Source organism: Hyla sarda, chromosome 11 (genome assembly GCF_029499605.1).
Source record: "Hyla sarda isolate aHylSar1 chromosome 11, aHylSar1.hap1, whole genome shotgun sequence".
In the NCBI taxonomy this organism is placed as follows: domain Eukaryota; kingdom Metazoa; phylum Chordata; class Amphibia; order Anura; family Hylidae; genus Hyla; species Hyla sarda.
In genome coordinates, this window is record NC_079199.1 from 102170200 (window position 1) to 102190238 (window position 20039).

The 20039-nt window shown below is 43.7% G+C and overlaps 1 protein-coding gene across 1 annotated transcript; it reads left to right on the top strand.

The window, feature by feature from the left end:
- Window positions 1-70: 70 nt before the first annotated feature.
- Window positions 71-19864, top strand: DNAJC17 (DnaJ heat shock protein family (Hsp40) member C17). Its single transcript, XM_056547092.1, has 11 exons — window positions 71-312; window positions 4205-4274; window positions 5759-5817; window positions 7376-7463; window positions 8968-9050; window positions 11879-11975; window positions 13378-13424; window positions 14244-14321; window positions 14476-14556; window positions 16023-16157; window positions 19621-19864. Exons 1-11 carry the CDS (start codon window positions 220-222, stop codon window positions 19744-19746), a joined length of 957 nt encoding a protein of 318 aa, XP_056403067.1. The 5' UTR covers window positions 71-219; the 3' UTR covers window positions 19747-19864.
- Window positions 19865-20039: the final 175 nt, after the last annotated feature.

Consider the following 20039-nt stretch of genomic DNA (forward strand, 5'->3'; position numbering starts at 1 on the left):
CGAGCGTCTCCGTGACCCTGTACGTCCTCCCCGCGTTGCCTCCTGGGAGTTATAGTTTCTTTCACTGACGCCGTGCGCACTCGCTCCTGCAGTTTGAGCCTTATAAGAACTACACATCCCAGCATGCCGCGTATACAGGAAGCGGACCGGAGCTCACAGCGGTGATTTCTTTTTTTCTAGCTCATGGGGTAATATTGTCGTTCAGTAGGATTTACCGGGATGGCTGCGGGGAAGATGGCGGCGTCCAAGGAGCTGATGGATATGGATCTGTACGGACTGCTCGGTGTGGAGGCGGGGGCCACGGAGAAAGAGGTGAGAAACGCAACGGACGTGTGAACAGTGGCCAATGAACCTGGTGCAGGGAGAGGAGCCGTTACCTATAGCAACCCCTCAGCCTACAGCTCCCCTGTACTGACACACGATTAACCCCTTCAGTACCAGCCTCATTTTTGCCCTTCTGGTTTTTCCTCTTCGCCTTCTTATAGCCAAAACGGTTAATTTCCCCCCTTCAGACCCATACGAGGCTTGTTGTCGATGGTTTTTACGCCACTGATCTTACTTAATAATGACATCACTGATATTACCATAAAATCTATGACGGAACAAAAAATATGTGGGGGCGCAATTGAAAAATAAAAAAAAAATGTAATTTTGTAAATTTTTGGGGCCTCTGTTTCAACACCGGGCACTTTGTGGTAAAAATGACATTCTATGTTTATTCTGTAGGTCCATACGATCACAAGGATACCCGATTTATATAGATTTTGCTTTATTTTACAAAAAAAATTCCCAAATTTTTTTACGAAAATTGATATCCATAAGATTGTCTCTTCTGACCCCTATAACTCGCTCTTATTTCTCCTTATATGGGGATGTATAAGGGTCATTTTATGCTCCGTGATCTGTAGTTTTCATCGGTATCATTTTTTTTGTTTTGATAGGAAAACATGTGGAGACGAGGGGACAGTAATGACTGTGACACGGGGAAAGATGAGGGGACACTAATGACTGTGACACAGGGAGAGATGAGGGGACACTAATGACTGTGACACGGGGAGAGATGAGGGGACAGTAATGACTGTGACACAGGGAGAGATGAGGAGGACACTAATGACTGTGACACAGGGAGAGATGAGGGGACACTAATGACTGTGACACAGGGAGAGATGAGGGGACACTAATGACTGTGACACGGGGAGAGGCGAGGGGACACTAATGACTGTGACACGGGGAGAGGCGAGGGGACACTAATGACTGTGACACAGGGAGAGATGAGGGGACACTAATGACTGTGACACAGGGAGAGATGAGGGGACACTAATGACTGACACGGGGAGAGATGAGGGGACAGTAATGACTGTGACACGGGGAGAGATGAGAGGACAGTAATGACTGTGACACAGGGAGAGATGAGGAGGACACTAATGACTGTGACACAGGGAGAGATGAGGGGACACTAATGACTGTGACACAGGGAGAGATGAGGGGACACTAATGACTGTGACACGGGGAGAGGCGAGGGGACACTAATGACTGTGACACAGGGAGAGATGAGGGGACACTAATGACTGTGACACAGGGAGAGATGAGGGGACACTAATGACTGACACGGGGAGAGATGAGGGGACAGTAATGACTGTGACACGGGGAGAGATGAGGGGGACACTAATGACTGTGACACAGGGAGAGACGAGGGGACACTAATGACTGTGACACAGGGAGAGATGAGGGGACACTAATGACTGACACGGGGAGAGATGAGGGGACAGTAATGACTGTGACACGGGGAGAGATGAGGGGGACACTAATGACTGTGACACAGGGAGAGACGAGGGGACACTAATGACTGTGACACAGGGAGAGACAAGGGGACACTAATGACTGTGACACAGGGAGAGACAAGGGGACACTAATGACTGTGACACAGGAATAGATGAGGGGACACTAATGACTGTGACACAGGGAGAGACGAGGGGACACTAATGACTGTGACACAGGGAGAGACGAGGGGACACTAATGACTGTGACACAGGGAGAGACGAGGGGACACTAATGACTGACACGGAGAGACGAGGGGACACTAATGACTGACACGGAGAGACGAGGGGACACTAATGACTGTGACACAGGGAGAGACGAGGGGACACTAATGACTGACACGGAGAGACGAGGGGACACTAATGACTGTGACACAGGGAGAGACGAGGGGACACTAATGACTGTGACACAGGAATAGATGAGGGGACACTAATGACTGTGACACAGGGAGAGATGAGGGGACACTAATGACTGTGACACAGGAATAGATGAGGGGACACTAATGACTGTGACAAAGGGAGAGATGAGGGGACAGTAATGACTGACACCGGGAGAGATGAGGGGACACTATTTACTGTGACACAGGGAGAGACGAGGGGACACTAATGACTGTGAGACAGGGAGAGATGAGGGGACACTAATGACTGTGACACAGGGAGAGATGAGAGGACACTAATGACTGTGAGACAGGGAGAGATGAGGGGACACTAATGACTGTGACACAGGGAGAGATGAGGGGACACTAATGACTGTGACACAGGGAGAGATGAGAGGACACTAATGACTGTGAGACAGGGAGAGATGAGGGGACACTAATGACTGTGACACAGGGAGAGATGAGAGGACACTAATGACTGTGAGACAGGGAGAGATGAGGGGACACTAATGACTGTGACACAGGGAGAGATGAGGGGACACTAATGACTGTGACACAGGGAGAGATGAGGGGACACTAATGACTGTGACACAGGGAGAGATGAGGGGACACTAATGACTGTGACACAGGGAGAGATGAGGGGACAGTAATGACTGTGACACGGGGAGAGATGAGGGGACACTAATGACTGTGACACAGGGAGAGATGAGAGGACACTAATGACTGTGAGACAGGGAGAGATGAGGGGACACTAATGACTGTGACACAGGGAGAGATGAGAGGACACTAATGACTGTGACACAGGGAGAGACGAGGGGACACTAATGACTGTGACACAAGGAGAGATGAGGGGACAGTAATGACTGATCAAAGACGACAGTGACCTGCAGCATTCTGGCTATTAACTTTTTTTTTTCTGGCTTCCATATCCAGGACCTATATCTCCAGCCCCTCCACCACCAGATCTTTCAGGGGGGTCTGATGATTTCTTGTTAATATTGTTTTGAGTGTTTTATTTTTTTAATTTAGGAAAGACATTAAAGGGGTATTCCAGGCCAAAACTTATTATATATAAACTGGCTCCGGAAAGTTAAACAGATTTGTAAATTACTTCTATTAAAAAATCTTAATCCTTCCAATAGTTATTAGCTTCTGAAGTTGAGTTGTTGTTTTCTGTCTAACTGCTCTTTGATGACTCATGTCCCGGGAGCTGTGCAGTTCCTATGGGGATATTTTCCCATCATGCACAGCTCCCGGGACGTGACATCATCATTGAGCAGTTAGACAGAAAACTTCAGAAGCTAATAACTATTGGAAGGATTAAGATTTTTCTAATAGAAGTAATTTACAAATTTGTTTAACTTTCCGGAGCCAGTTGAGAGATAGATAGATAGATAGATAGATAGATAGAGATAGTTTTGTCTGGAATACCCCTTTAATGATAAAAAGTAAATAATAAAGAAATAGAAAAAAAGAATACTGCAGTTCTCATTTTGACCACTAGATGGTAGCATATAACTGACATTTGAATTACTTATTTATTTCCCTATTAAAGTCAATAAGGAAAACCTGCAGTATATCCACAGTGGCCTCGTTATGTAAGTAATTACAGTGCAGTTATATCCAGTGACTACAGGGGGCGTCTGGTCAAAGTAATTCCCTTTCTTTTGCTGCTCAGCGTTTGGAACAAACTGTTCCGAATGCTGGAGCCGGCGCTGGGAGCTTGTGATGTCATAGCCCCGCCGCCTCATGCCGTCACGCCCCACCCCCTCAATGCAAGTCTATGGGAGGGGGGCGTGACAGCCGTCACGCCCCCTCCCATAGACTTGCATTGAGGGGGCGTGATGTCATGAGGGGGCGGGGCTATGCCGTCACGAGCTCCAGGGTTCAGAACAGTGTGTTCCAAACGCTGAGTACCCCTTTAACTATCTGTAATGCTTCTTTTGTAATCACTTTATGTTTTATGCAGATTCAAATATGTATCATTTCTTCCTACTTCTTTTTCTTCAGATTAAGAAGGCGTACAGACAGAAAGCGCTGACCTGTCACCCCGACAAAAACCCCGATAACCCCCGAGCAGGTGAGATCCCTATGGCTGCCATAATACAGACCCCTGAATGGTTGGAGGTGGAGACTGGGTCTGCTATGTATCTGCCGCAGACATTGCACCGTGCGCACCATGAGATCAAGGAGACTTTTTCAGCCAGAATCTGATCTGGATCAGTGGTCTTCAACCTGCGGACCTCCAGATGTTGCAAAACTACAACTCCCAGCATGCCCGGACAGCCAACGGCTGTCCGGGCATGCTGGGAGTTGTAGTTTTGCTACATCTGGAGGTCCGCAGGTTGAAGACCACTGGCCTAGATGCCACGGTTGCCACTAACTGCAGTATTTCACTGGGTAAGATTGTCTACAATCCTGACCTCTGCTGGTGGGTGTCAGCTATAGCACCTGCAGTGTGGGGAGCAGGCTCAGCTATATACATATACATGAATCATAGGCCATTGTTACCCCAGTGTTCTGGTCAATATTTGGAGTAGATCCAACCCAGCCAAGAACTATAATGTTCTGAGTCTTACTGACCAACATCGCTCCGTGTGAGTGTGGCCATTCTTAAAGGGGTACTCCGCCCCTAGACATCTTTTCCCCTATCCAAAGGATAGCGGATAAGATGTCAGATCGCCGCGGTCTCGCTGCTGGGGACCCCGGGGATCGCCGCTGTGGCACCCCACCATCATTACAGCACAGAGCGAGATCGCTCTGCACGTAATGACGGGCAATACGGGGGCCGGAGCATCATTACATCAAGGCTCCGCCCCCTCGTGACGTCACGGCCCGCCCCTGTCAATACAAGTCTGTGGGAGGGGGGCGTGGCAGTCGTCATGCCCCCTGCCATAGACTTGTATTGCCCGTCATTACGCACAGAGCGAACTCGCTCTGTGCAGTAATGATGGTGGGGTGCCACAGCGGCGATCCCCGGGGTCCCCAGCAGCGGGACCGCGGATAAGATGCCAGGGGCGGAGTACCCCTTTAAAGGGGTACTCTGGTGGAAAACAAATGGTTTTTAAATCAGCTGGTGCCAAAAAGTTAAACAGATTTGTAAATTACTTCTATTAAAAAAAATCTTAATCCTTCCAGTACTTATCAGCTGCTGTATGCTCCAGAGGAAGTTGTGTAGTTCTTTCCAGTCTGACTACAGTGCTCTCTGCTGACATCTCTGTACATGTCAGGAACTGTCCAGAGCAGGAGCAAATCCCCATAGCAAACCTATTCTGCTCTGGACAGTTCCTGAAATGGACAAAGATGTCAGCAGAGAGCACTGTGGTCCGACTGGAAAGAACTACACAACTTCCTCTGGAGCATACAGCAGCTGATAAGTACTGGAAGGATTAAGATTTTTTTTATAGAAATCATTTACAAATCTGTTTAACTTTCTGGGGCCAGTTGATTTGAAAAAAAAAACAAAATGTGTTTTATCACCGGAGTACCCCTTTAAACTTAATTGTGTGAGTAAATGTAGTTTCTACCTATTAATTCTCCTGTCTCCTTTGCTTTCTTCCGCAGCCGAGCTCTTTCATCAGTTGTCCCAGGCTCTAGAGGTTCTGACTGATGGAGCGGCCCGGGTAAGTGCATCCTATAATATGAGGGGCGCACAGGGGGCTTCTGCTTCTCCAAAGGAGATCCTTAGGCGAGGTTCAGACTACGGAATTTCCGCCTGCAATTTCAAAGCGAAAATTCCGCTTGCTAAAATGTATAGTTGTAGTGAATGGTTTTCCGTTCACAAATTCTCACTTCGGAATTTGTGAACGGAAAATCCGCTTGGAAATATCCGCCTGAAGAATGGCGTTGCTCTTTCTTCAGGCGGAAATCCTCGCGGAACACATTGCGGTCTATTGGAGACGGCAGTGTCCGTGCGGTCCTAGTGCCGACTGATTCAGTCAGCGCTGGACGCACTCGGAATCTCCGGGAGGAAATTTTCTGCCCGGAGATTCCGTAGTCTGAACCTATCCTTACTGTTGTCCCGATTAGGTCAAAGGAAAATCTGGTTACTGAGACTTTAACCCCATCCTGCCACACTAATTTTCAGCATAACTTATTATTTTTCGTCACAAATTTATTTTTACATTTTTTTTTTAATTTATTTTCTGACACTCATTTATTTATTTATTTATTCCGTCACTTATGTTTTTACATTTTTTTTTATATTAGATTTATTTTCTGTCACAAATTTATTTTGACTTTTTTAAAAAATTTTCTGTCACTACTTTATTTTTATTTTTTTAATTTTATTTATTTATTTTTTCCGTATCTCTTATGTTTACATTTTTTTATATTCTATTTTCTGTCCCTCATTTTTTTTATTTTATTTTTTTATTTTTTTCCCCATCATTTATTTTTCAATTTCTTTTTATATTTTCTGTCACTACTTTACTTTTATTTATTTTATTTTTTTCCGTCACTTATGTTTACATTTTTTTTATATTCTATTTTCTGTCACTCATTTATTTTTATTCTTTTCCATCCATAATTTTTTTTCCCTCGTCATTTATTTTTCAATTTCTTTTTATATTTTCTGTCACTTGTTTATTTTTACATTTTTTATTTTCTTTCACTACTTTGTATTTATTTATTTTATTTATTTATTTTTTCCGTCACTAATGTTTAAATTTTTTTTTTATATTCTATTTATTTTCTGTCACTGATTTATTTTTATTCTTTTCTGTCCCTCATTTTTAAATTTTTATTTTTTTCTCTGTCCTTTATTTTTCCATTTCTTTTATATTATATTTTCTGTCACTAATTTATTTTAAAATTTTCTTTTTTTCGTCACTTATTTATTTTTAAAAAAAATTTTATATTCTTTTTATTTTCTGACACTCGTTTACTTATTTTTTATTTAAAAAAAAAAACAATTCTGTCACTCTATTTTTAGTTCTCCTAGGATACTACAATTCGCTGCAATACGTTCTATTGGTTCTTCCGATGCCAAGTGCTTGGTCGCATCTAGTTGGCTGAATAGATGGGATCAGAGTTATCTCTGATCCCGGTGCTGATGGAAGATACCAGCTGTAGTTAGCAGCCTACACCCGCCGTGTATGTGTCAGATTAAGGTTTTGTACTTTTCACATCAGGACTCTTTTACAATAACACCTCTACTTTGTCTGCTTTGTTTTTCCTCAGGCGGCTTATGACAAACTCAGGAAAGCCAAAGAGGCCGCAGCGAAGAGAACGCAGAAGCTGGACGAGAAAAGGAAGAAGGTGAAACTTGGTGAGGAACTCCGCAGTTGTTCCTCTATTGTTGTGCCCCCACATAAGACTGTGTTCACACCTCCAGACTTCCAGTGTGTACGCTGATCCCATGTGTGCCCCACGATCTGACGTTTTTGCTCTAGTTTTTGATTTTATATCTGAATTATCTGCCATTAAAGGGGTACTCCGGTATCAGAAATGTGTATCTAAATAAAACAATCACCCCAAGATATATAACTTACTAATATAGTGTTCTCACACACTGTACTGGTTTTAGCATGTTTTCGCTTGATTTACCCCTGACAGGAAGTTGTGTAGTCCTCTCATTGTCAGTGTGGTGTTGTCTCAGCAGTGCCTCAACCCCTCCTTCTCACATGTCTCTGAGCTCTAGCCCTGCCCCCCTGATAGATGTCACAACTTCTGACCAGCCCCTAAAGCTGTATTATGCAAACTGTGTGCCTCCTGCTGTGGCAAAACTACAGCTCCCAGCATGCCCGGACAGCCAAAGGAAAATCTCTGATGTCATGACCACAGTGCTCTGTGCTGACCTCTGCTGTCCATTTTAGGAACTGTCCAGAGCAGGAGAAAATCCCCATAGCAAACATATGCTGCTCAGGACAGTTCTTAAAATGGACAGCAGAGGTCAGCAGAGAGCACTGTGGTCATGACATCAGAAAAATCTAAAAAGTAAAGCATTTCCTCTGTAGTATACAGCCCCTAAAAAGTACTGGAAGGATTAAGATTTTTAAAATAGAAGAAATTTACAAATCTGTTTACCTTTCTGGCACCAGTTGATTAAAAGGAAAAAAAAGTTTTCCATGGGAGTACTCCTTTAAGGCCCAAATGGGCTGAGTCCTTAAAGGGGTACTCCGCCCCTAGACATCTTTTCCCCTATCCAAAGGATAGGGGATAAGATGTCAGATCGCCGGGGTCCCGCTGCTGGGGACCCCGGGGATCGCTGCTGCAGCACCGCGCTATCATTACTGCGCAGAGCGAGATCGTTCTGCACGTAATGACGGAGCATCGTGACGTCATGGCTCCTCCCCTCGTGACGTCACGTCCCGCCCCCGTCAATACAAGTCTATGGCAAGGGGGCGTGGCGGTCGTCACGCCCCCTGCTATAGACTTGCATTAAGGGGACGGGCCGTGATGTCATGAGGGGCGGAGCCATGATGTCACGCTGCTCCGGCCCCTGTATTGCCCGTCATTACGCACAGAGCGAACTCGCTCTGCGCAGTAATGATGGCGCGGTGCTGCAACGGCGATCCCTGGGGTCCCCAGCAGCGGGACCCCGGCGATCTGACATCTTATCCCCTATCCTTTGGATAGGGGATAAGATGCCAGGGGCGGAGTACCCCTTTAAGGGGTTAAACTAGTCTGAAAAGTGGCCAAGAAATGTATTCTAGCTGCAGACACAACCCCACATGTACAAGTGCAACAGATGTCACACAGGTATTGTCTGGTATTGTCTGTGCAGGAAAGGAATTATGAAAAAAATGAACATTTTGTATTTTCCACTTAAGATCTTGAAGCCAGAGAGAAGGAGGCGCAGACCCGCGTCACCGAGGAGGAGGAGATTCATGTCGCGCGGACGTTGGAGCAGGAGGTGAAGCTTTTTAATTAATACTTCTATATGTTACTCACTAGGTCAGTGTTTCCCAATCAGGGTGCCCCCAGCTGCTGCAAAACTACAATTCCCAGCATGCCCGGACAGCCTTCGGCTGTCCGGGCATGCTGGGAGTTGTAGTTTGGCAACAACTGGAGGCACCCTGGTTTGGAAACACTACACTAGGTCATGCAAATGCTTTAAATGTCTTTTCTATGTGTCTAGCTTCTTTATTTGGCTCAAAAATCCCTCTGTTCTGCTGCACACTCATTCTGACATCCACTGCTCAGGAAGAGGAGGGCATGTCCGAGGCAAGCACTGAGCCCGCCCTCACTCACCATACATTCACTTCCTCCCTGAGTCTGCTGTGCTGGGTCTCTTTATCCCATCACCACAGGCTGCTCTGTAACCCCTTCCTCTCTGTTTTCATGCTGCAGTCTGATAGGACAGGAGTGAGCACAGAGGAGAGTCCCGCCCTCACTTCCTGGACTTTGTCCCTGCCTGTGCTTCAGCTGGGACAAAGATGATGGTATGGGGACCCCTAGTAATTATATATTTTATTTATATTTGTTTTTTATTTATATATATATATATATAAAAACTAGGATGAGTTGGCCAGCACTATTGATTCCAAACTATTATATGGACCTGGCTTCTGTTGATATATATATCAACATATATATATATCGATATATAGATATAGATATAGATACATATAGATATATATATATTAAATTCGATTCGTCACGAACTTCTCGGCTCGGCAGTTGATGACTTTTCCTGCATAAATTAGTTCAGCTTTCAGGTGCTCCCGTGGGCTGAAAAAGGTGGATACAGTCCTAGGAGACTCTTTCCTAGGACTGTATACACCTTTTCCAGCCCACCGGAGCACCTGAAAGCTGAACTAATTTATGCAGGAAAAGGCATCAACTGCCGAGCCGAGAAGTTGGTGACGAATCGAATTTACTGTAAGTTCGCTCATCTCTAATTATATTATATTTTATATATATATATATATATATATATATATATATATATATATATATATATATATATATATATTTTTTTTTTTTTTATAATATAAAAAAGCAAAAACATTTTTATAAAGTATATTAGAAAGGTTAATATTTCTCCAAGACGTCCAATATATAAAATGTTTTTTTCTAATTTTCCATTTTACTATCTATATTTCAAAATAATCCAGATTATAATAATTCCGGCCACTAGGTATATAACTAAGCTGAGATTTCGTTTTTCCTTTTCAGCTGCTGTCTATTGTCACCTATGTCCACAGCATATCTCTAAATGTTGTTAGAAACAGCTCAGGCAAGATGGCCGCTACACAATCTAAGAAATAACTAAAATTCAAGAAGCGACTACGATATTTTACAATAGAAACAGAATAGAAAAAAAAGGACATGTTTAGGTGATACATTCCCTTTAACTTGATTGACAGCCCCCTGTGCTGCCCTGGGTGGAGATGGAGGAGAGTGGGGACACTTAAAGGGGTACTCTGGCCCTAAGACATCTTATCCCCTATCCAATGGATCCACCGCTGGGGACCCCCGCAATCTCTCATGCAGACACCCACCTGTGGCAACTGCACAGAGCAATGTTCGCTCCGTGTCTGAAGGGTCACGACTACAGGGCTGGAGTTTCGTGACTTCACGACTCCGCCCCTTTGTGATGTCACGTCCCGCCTCCTCAATGTAAGTCTATGGGAGGGGGCGTGGCGAGTCATGACCCCCGCGATCAGATATATTTGGATAGGGGATATGATGTCTTAGGGCCGGAGTACCCCTTTTAGAGGGGTACTCCAGTGGAAGAGATATATATATATATATATATATGTGTATATATATGTATGTATGTATATGTATATGTATATATATATATATATATATATATGTATATATATATATATATGTGTGTATATATGTATATATATATATATGTATATATATATATATATGTATATATGTGTATATATATATATATATATATATATGTATATATGTATATATGTATATATATATATATGTATATGTATACATATATATATATATATATAAATAATTTTTTTTTTTTTTTTTTTTTTTTTAATCAACAGGTGCCAGAAGGTTAAAAAGATTTGTAAATTACTTCTATTTAATAATCTTAATCCTTCCAGTACTTTTCAGCTGCTGTATGCTCCACAGGAAGTTGTGTAGTTCTTTTCAGACTGACCACAGTGCTCTCTGCTGACACCTCAGTCTATTTTAGGAACTGTCCAGAGCAGGATAGGTTTGCTATGAGTATTTTCTCCTGCTCTGGACGGTTCCTAAAATGGACAGAGGTGTCAGCAGAGAGCACAGTGGTCAGGCAGAAAGGAAGTTTAAAAAAGAAAAGAACTTCCTGTGGAGCATACACCAGCTGATAAGTACTGGAAGGATTTAAGGGGTACTCCGGCGCTTAGACATCTTATCCCCTATCCGAAGGATAGGGGATAAGATGCCTGATCGCCGGGGTCCCGCCGCTGGGGACCCCCGTGATCTTGCACGCCGCACCCCGTTAAAATCAGTCTCCGGAGCGCGTTCGCTCCGGGTCTGATTACTGTATATCACGGGGTCGGAGCGTTGTGACGTCAAGGATCCGCCCCGTGTGACGTCACACTCCGCCCCCTCAATGCAAGCCTATGGGAGGGGGCGTGACAGCTTAGCTGAGCATACATGTGTTTGGAGCAGAGGAAGCGGTCTACCCTTTGCTTTGTATGGCCACTTTATGAAGACGCACCAATCTGTCTCTCTTTCACATTTGTAATGATGTCTGGTGTTTTATATGTTTTCTAGATAATACGACTGCGTGAAGAAGGGTCGAGACAATTAGAGGAGCAGCAGAGGTTGGTGCGGGAGCAGGTCAAGATGGAAATGCTGCAGAAGACACAAGGTATTGCTGGGTGTCCTACACTATCTAGCACAGTGAGTGCCTCCAGCTGTTGCAAAACTACAACTCCCAGCATGCGCGGACAGCCTACTGGGGAGTTGTAGCTTTCCAACAGCAGGAGGCACCCTAGTTGGGGAAACACTGCTCTAGTAAGTTTATCTCACCCACAAAGCTGGATTCACTGCTTACACTGCTCAGTTCTGCTCTATAATGTCTTCCATTCTGCTGCAGCTTCTGAGGGTTTGCTACATATTGGGAGTTGTAGTTTTGCAACAGCAGGAGGCCCCCTAGTTGGGAAACACTGATCTAACTTTTATCATCCATCCTGTGGCTAGGCAGTAAGGGCTTCTGGTTGGAATACCCCTTAAGGGCTTTGTTCACATGTAATTAATCGGCTGTGGAATTAGTGCTGAAAATGTAATCAATATAAATAAATAGCTGAAATCTGCAGCATCAAATCCACAGTTGGTTCAGTAAGTGTGAATATACCCTTAATGTGTTTTTGTCTTAAAAAAAAATTAAAAAAATCTACTTTAAATTTTGATTTGGTCCGGGTCTGGATGCTGAGACCGGCACTGATCATGGAACGAGCAGGGAGAACCACACAGCTGCGTGCTTCACTCCCTATTTTTCTCCTAGCTGCAAGAGTTGGATTCCTTGGAAAGTGTATGGAGTTATATGCAGGTAGAGAAGTGCATTTTCCCTTTTTGTTTGAGTGATTGATGGGGGTCTGAGCACCGAAACCCCGACCGATCAGAATGTTTGACATTTTATTTATTTACTTATTTATTTATTTATTTATTTATTATTTATTTTGTAAAGTGTACCTGTTGCTTAAATAAACTGTTTATATGTCCTAGGGTAGTGTTCTCCAAATGCCGGGTCCCCAGCTGTTGCAAAACTACAACTCCTAGCATGCCCGAACAGACTATAGGGGTATTCCAACCAGAAGCCCTTATTGCCTAGCCACAGGATGGATAATAAATGTTAGATTAGTGTTTTCTAACTAAGGCACCTCCAGCTGTGTCAAAACTAAAACTCCCTGCATGTAGCAAACCATCAGAAGCTGCAGCAGAATGGTAGACATTATAGAGCAGAACTGAGCAGTGTAAAGTAAAACTTACTAGAGCAGTGTTTCCCAACTAGGATGCCTCCCGCTGTTGCAAAACTACAACTCCCAGCATGCCTGGACAGCCGAAGGCTGTCCAGGCATGCTGGGAGTTGTAGTTTTGCAACAGCTGGAGACACGCTGTTTGTAAAACACTGTCCCGGAGACATGTCAAAAGTTTTAGGTCGTTCGGGGTCTAAGTGTTCTGTTATAATATTTGGGATACATATCCTTATGACACAAGTAGCTTTCATAAAGTATCGGTGGTAATTCCCGTGGCTGTCTTGTATTTTTCAGGCCACAGAAATAATAACTCGGACACTGCAGGACCTGCGAAGCTGAAGGTACGTGCGTCATGTGCTCCTACCGTCTCATGTTAAAATCCCCTGAGGGTGCATGCACACCATGTTTTCAGCCTCCGGGAGCCGGATCTGGGGGGGCGAATTTGAAAAAACGTCGTCTGCCGGGGCCCTGCGGTACCCAATTCAGTGAGCCGAACAGAGTCCGCTAGTCACTCTGGTTGGATCCTTTTATGACCGTATCAGGCTTTTGGCCCAGACTAAAACCGCAGCAGACCGCCCCTTGAAGACGCAAGACAGGATTAAGAATTTTTTTAATAGAACTAATTTACAAATCTGTTTAACTTTCTGGCACCAGTTAATTAAAAAAAAAATTGTTTTCAAACGGGAGTACCCCTTTAAAGGACAACTGCAGCGGTATGACACTTATCCACAGGGATCAGGGAGCCTGTCTGCTTCAATGGGCGGAGGGATCGCTTGGTGGGAGAGAGATCAATCTGCAATGAATGCACCAGCTGTAGGCACCCTGATTGAAAACCACAGGTCTTTTGAATAGATGCAGCTCATTTATGAGTGGGAGGGAGGACAATGGAATGATGGGATTTGTAGTCAAAAAAAGAAAAAAAATCAAACCGGAAATACCAGTTCACAAAAAGCTAGCCACAGTGTTATGGTAATCTCACAGCATAGCCATTTATCCCCAAGACAAGCGCAGATCCTTCCTAAGCCATGTCCATTACTGTCTGCCAGGTACGTACTAAAATCCCCTTATGGTGGAGGACCCCTTTAAAGTTATCGTCATCTGTTCTGCTATCTTTGGTCTTGGTTGTGCCTGACACATGACTGATCCATTACTCTTCACAGCTGAAATGGAAATGCAAAAAGGACGACGAGACGAGAGGAGGATACTCCGAAGATGTTCTGCAGAGGCTGCTACAAAAGGTTAGAAACCCCCCCAAAAAAATAAAAAAAATATTTAAAATATCTTGTTTTTATATCTGCCTCCAGCTCAGCCTTGGCTCTGTTCACACTGCTGTCAGCGCTTCCATAATGGCTCCCATGACTAATACTGACCGGGCTATCCTTTCTGTTGCAGTATGGAGAAGTGTTGAATGTCATCGTGTCCAGTAAGAAGAGGGGGTCGGCCATTGCTGAATTTGCTACCTTCAGGGCTGCGGTAAGTTTGCATAATTTCTGATCATCCGGGACTGCGGTCATTGAACTGGAAAAGGACAATGCTGGAGAGAAGAAAATCCCTGGATACTGTGTTGAAAAACCCTCTACTGCAGTGTTACCCAACAGGGTGCCTCCAGCGGTTTCAAAACTACAACTCCCAGCTCCAGCAGCATGGGAGACATTATAGAGCAGTGCTAAGCAGTGTAAGCTGTGAATCCATTATAATACTTATTAGAGCAGTGTTTCCCAACCAGTGTACCTCTAGCTGTTACAAAACTACAACTCCCAGCATGCCCGGACAGCCAAAGGCTGTCCGGACATGCTAGAAGTTGTAGTTTTGCAACAGCTTAAAGGGGTACTCCAATGGAAAGCTTATATATATATATATATATATATATATATATATATATATATATATATATATATATATATATATATATATATATATATTTATTTTAATCAACTGGTGCCAGAAAGTTAAACAGATTTATAAATTACTTCTATTAAAAAATCTTAATCCTTCCAGTACTTATTAGCTGCTGAATACTACATAGGAAATTCTTTTCTTTTTGGAACAAAGAGCTCTCTGCTGACATCAACGAGCCCGGTGCTCTCTGCTGACATCTCTGTCCCTTTTAGGAACTGTCCAGAGCAGCATATGTTAAGGGATTTTCTCCTACTCTGGACAGTTCTTAAAATGGACAGAGGTGTCAGCAGAGAGCACTGTACTCTTGATGTCAGCAGAGAGCTCTGTGTTCCAAAAAGAAAATAATTTCCTCTGTAGTATTCAGCAGCTAATAAGTACTGGAAGGATTAAGATTTTTTTTTTATAGAAGTAATTTACAAATCTGTTTAACTTTCTGGCACCAGTTGATTAAAAAAAAAAAAAAAAAAAAAATAATTTCACCGGAGTACCCCTTTAAGGCAACCTGGTTGGGAAACACTGCTCTAATAAGTGTTCTAATGGAGTCACAGCTTACACTGCTTAGCACTGCTTTATAATATCTATCTAGCTGTTGTAGTTTTGAAACAGCTAGAGGCACCCTGGTTGGGAAACACTAAAGGTTATTAATCTGTCAAGTGATGTCTGTGGGTTTTTCTGAGCAGTATCCAGAGATTCCCTTCTCTCCGTTGGGAGGCTTCTGTCGACGCCGACCTGCCATTTTGGTCAGGTGTTATGAACCTAGTCGATAAGTACCATAGGTGGGCAATGTTTCAGTTGCTGTGCCTTCCATCCTATTCCAAATAGTGTCACACTATGAGACGCTCTGCCTTTTTCCTTTTGCCTATATATAGGCAAAAAGAACATTGAGCCAGTGGCTACTATGCACCCAACTGAGTGCCAAGTCAGTACCGGCATCCAGATTACGGTAAGATCAAGTGTACTGGTGGGTCACAATGCCAAATATAGGGTGAGGTCTGTCATATTGTAGATGGTGGGTATAACGTATTGTATGTGTTTTGTAGGAACTCGCTGTGAAAAATGAAGCCGGCTTGTTGAATAATCCCCTACAAATCACCTGGCTCGATGCCCCCCCACCATCTGCTGGGCCGGAGACCCTCAACAAGATGGCCACAAATGTCTCCGGTCACGTGGCTCAGGTAAGGAGGTATTAACCACATCGTCTCTGCAGGGACTGTGTGCACTCGGATTGTGTCCCATACAAAAGGTTTGGTTTAAAGGGATAGTCCCCCCCCCCCCCCAACAAAAGGTTCAGTTTAACCCCTTAAATGGACATTGTCATTCAGGGTACATTCACACACGGCATATTTGCTGCTTATTTGCTGCTGCGTATTTTATTTTCTCTGTTGAAGTCAATGGGTAGGAAAATACGCAGCACCAAATACGCAGCAAATACGTAGCAAAATACGCCGTGTGGGAACGTACCCTAAAACTCATTTTTGCTAATGCACTCCTTATGGTAAAAAAAAAAAAAAAACTTATGTACTTTGTTTAAAAAAATAAAATAAAAATGAAGTTTTATTTGTGGATTGGTCGTCATGGGCCAGTTGAATGGCCCCCAAGGTCTCCCGATCTTTGGGGTCATCTGAAGGCAATTGTCTATGCTGTGAAGATACGAGATGTGCAGCACCTGAAACTCCTGGAAGCCTGTGCTAGCATTTCTCCTGCGGTGTATATAGTAGTATATAGCAGTGTATACAGAGACTGGAAGCCTGTGCTAGCATTTCTCCTGCGGTGTATATAGCGGTGTGTGTATATAGCAGTATATAGCAGTGTATACGGATACTGGAAGCCTGTGCTAGCATTTCTCCTGCGGTGTATATAGTAGTATATAGCAGTGTATACAGATACTGGAAGCCTGTGTTAGCATTTCTCCTGCGGTGTATATAGTAGTATATAGCAGTGTATACGGATACTGGAAGCCTGTGCTAGCATTTCTCCTGCGGTGTATATAGTAGTATATAGCAGTGTATACAGATACTGGAAGTCTGTGCTAGCATTTCTCCTGCGGTGTATATAGCAGTATATAGCAGTGTATACGGATACTGGAAGCCTGTGCTAGCATTTCTCCTGCGGTGTATATAGTAGTATATAGCAGTGTATACAGAGACTGGAAGCCTGTGCTAGCATTTCTCCTGCGGTGTATATAGCAGTATATAGCAGTGTATATGGATACTGGAAGCCTGTGCTAGCATTTCTCCTGCGGTGTATATAGTAGTATATAGCAGTGTATACGGATACTGGAAGCCTGTGCTAGCATTTCTCCTGCGGTGTATATAGTAGTATATACGGATACTGGAAGCCTGTGCTAGCATTTCTCCTGCGGTGTATATAGCGGTGTGTATATAGCAGTGTATACGGATACTGGAAGCCTGTGCTAGCATTTCTCCTGCGGTGTATATAGTAGTATATAGCAGTGTATACGGATACTGGAAGCCTGTGCTAGCATTTCTCCTTCGGTGTATATAGTAGTATATAGCAGTGTATACTGGAAGCCTGTGCTAGCATTTCTCCTGCGGTGTATATAGTAGTATATAGCAGTGTATACGGATACTGGAAGCCTGTGCTAGCATTTCTCCTGCGGTGTATATAGTAGTATATAGCAGTGTATACGGATACTGGAAGCCTGTGCTAGCATTTCTCCTGCGGTGTATATAGTAGTATATAGCAGTGTATATGGATACTGGAAGCCTGTGCTAGCATTTCTCCTGCGGTGTATATAGCGGTGTGTATATAGCAGTATATAGCAGTGTATACGGATACTGGAAGCCTGTGCTAGCATTTCTCCTGCGGTGTATATAGTAGTATATAGCAGTGTATACTGGAAGCCTGTGCTAGCATTTCTCCTGCAGTGTATATAGTAGTATATAGCAGTGTATATGGATACTGGAAGCCTGTGCTAGCATTTCTCCTGCGGTGTATATAGCGGTGTATATAGCAGTGTATACTGGAAGCCTGTGCTAGCATTTCTCCTGCGGTGTATATAGTAGTATATAGCAGTGTATACTGAAAGCCTGTGCTAGCATTTCTCCTGCGGTGTATATAGTAGTATATAGCAGTGTATACGGATACTGGAAGCCTGTGCTAGCATTTCTCCTGCGGTGTATATAGTAGTATATAGCAGTGTATACGGATATTGGAAGCCTGTGCTAGCATTTCTCCTGCGGTGTATATAGTAGTATATAGCAGTGTATACGGATACTGGAAGCCTGTGCTAGCATTTCTCCTGCGGTGTATATAGTAGTATATAGCAGTGTATACGGATACTGGAAGCCTGTGCTAGCATTTCTCCTGCGGTGTATATAGTGGTGTGTATATAGCAGTATATAGCAGTGTATACGGATACTGGAAGCCTGTGCTAGCATTTCTCCTGCGGTGTATATAGTAGTATATAGCAGTGTATACGGATACTGGAAGCCTGTGCTAGCATTTCTCCTGCGGTGTATATAGTAGTATATAGCAGTGTATACTGGAAGCCTGTGCTAGCATTTCTCCTGCGGTGTATATAGTAGTATATAGCAGTGTATACGGATACTGGAAGCCTGTGCTGGCATTTCTCCTGCGGTGTATATAGTAGTATATAGCAGTGTATACGGATACTGGAAGCCTGTGCTAGCATTTTTCCTGCGGTGTATATAGTAGTATATAGCAGTGTATACGGATACTGGAAGCCTGTGCTGGCATTTCTCCTGCGGTGTATATAGTAGTATATAGCAGTGTATACGGATACTGGAAGCCTGTGCTGGCATTTCTCCTGCGGTGTATATAGTAGTATATAGCAGTGTATACGGATACTGGAAGCCTGTGCTAGCATTTCTCCTGCGGTGTATATAGTAGTATATAGCAGTGTATACGGATACTGGAAGCCTGTGCTAGCATTTCTCCTGCGGTGTATATAGTAGTATATAGCAGTGTATACAGATACTGGAAGCCTGTGCTGGCATTTCTCCTGCGGTGTATATAGTAGTATATAGCAGTGTATACGGATACTGGAAGCCTGTGCTAGCCTTTCTCCTGCGGTGTATATAGTAGTATATAGCAGTATATAGAGAAGAGGGTTGCATTGACAATCCAACACAATGGGCAGCACATTGAACACATTTTATAAGTGATCAGACACTTGTAAATAACTCATGAAAGAATAAAGTTACGGTAAAACCAAGCACATCATTGTTTTTCTTGTGAAATTCCCAATAAGTTTGATGTGTCACATGACCCTCTTCCTAATGAAAAAACAAAAGTTGGATTCAAAATGGCCGACTTCAAAATGGCCGCCATGGTCACCACCCATCTTGAAAAGTTTCCCCCCTCACATATACTCATGTGCCACAAACAGGGAGTTATCACCAACCATTCCCATTTTATTACGGTGTATCCATAGAAATGGCCCTCCCTGTATTCATACATTTCCAGGAGGAATAATAGAGGAACAGTACAAGGAGAATTCTCCAGAATTATTATTTATTGGGGATACTAAACTTTACTAAAGCAGATGGGTGAGGAGAGCGGACAGCCCCTACTATTGTTGTATCTCTTTATTATCTCTATTTAGTGTTTCTCCTTGTGATGTTCCTGTTCACACTGATGGGTTTGTCCCCGCAGGACTCCTCCTCCGTGCGATCAGACCGGGACTATGAGAGTTTAGTGCTGATGAAGATGAGGCAGGCGGCAGAGCGTCAGAGGTTAATAGAGCAGCTACAGCGAGAAGATGAAGAGGCCGACACGTAAATTATTATTTTAATAAAATTCTCTGGTTTTTTAGTACCCGGTGTATTAAATTTATTTATGGGCATCACTATGGCTGGCACTACATGGGTGCACTATATGGAAGACGGTTATGGGCATCACTATGGCTGGCACTACATGGGTGCACTATATGGATGACATAGTTATGGGCATCGCTATGGCTGGCACTACACGGGTGCACTATATGGATGACACGGTTATGGGCACTACACGGGTGCACTATATGGATGACACAGTTATGGGCATCACTATGGCGGACACTACAGGGGGTGCAA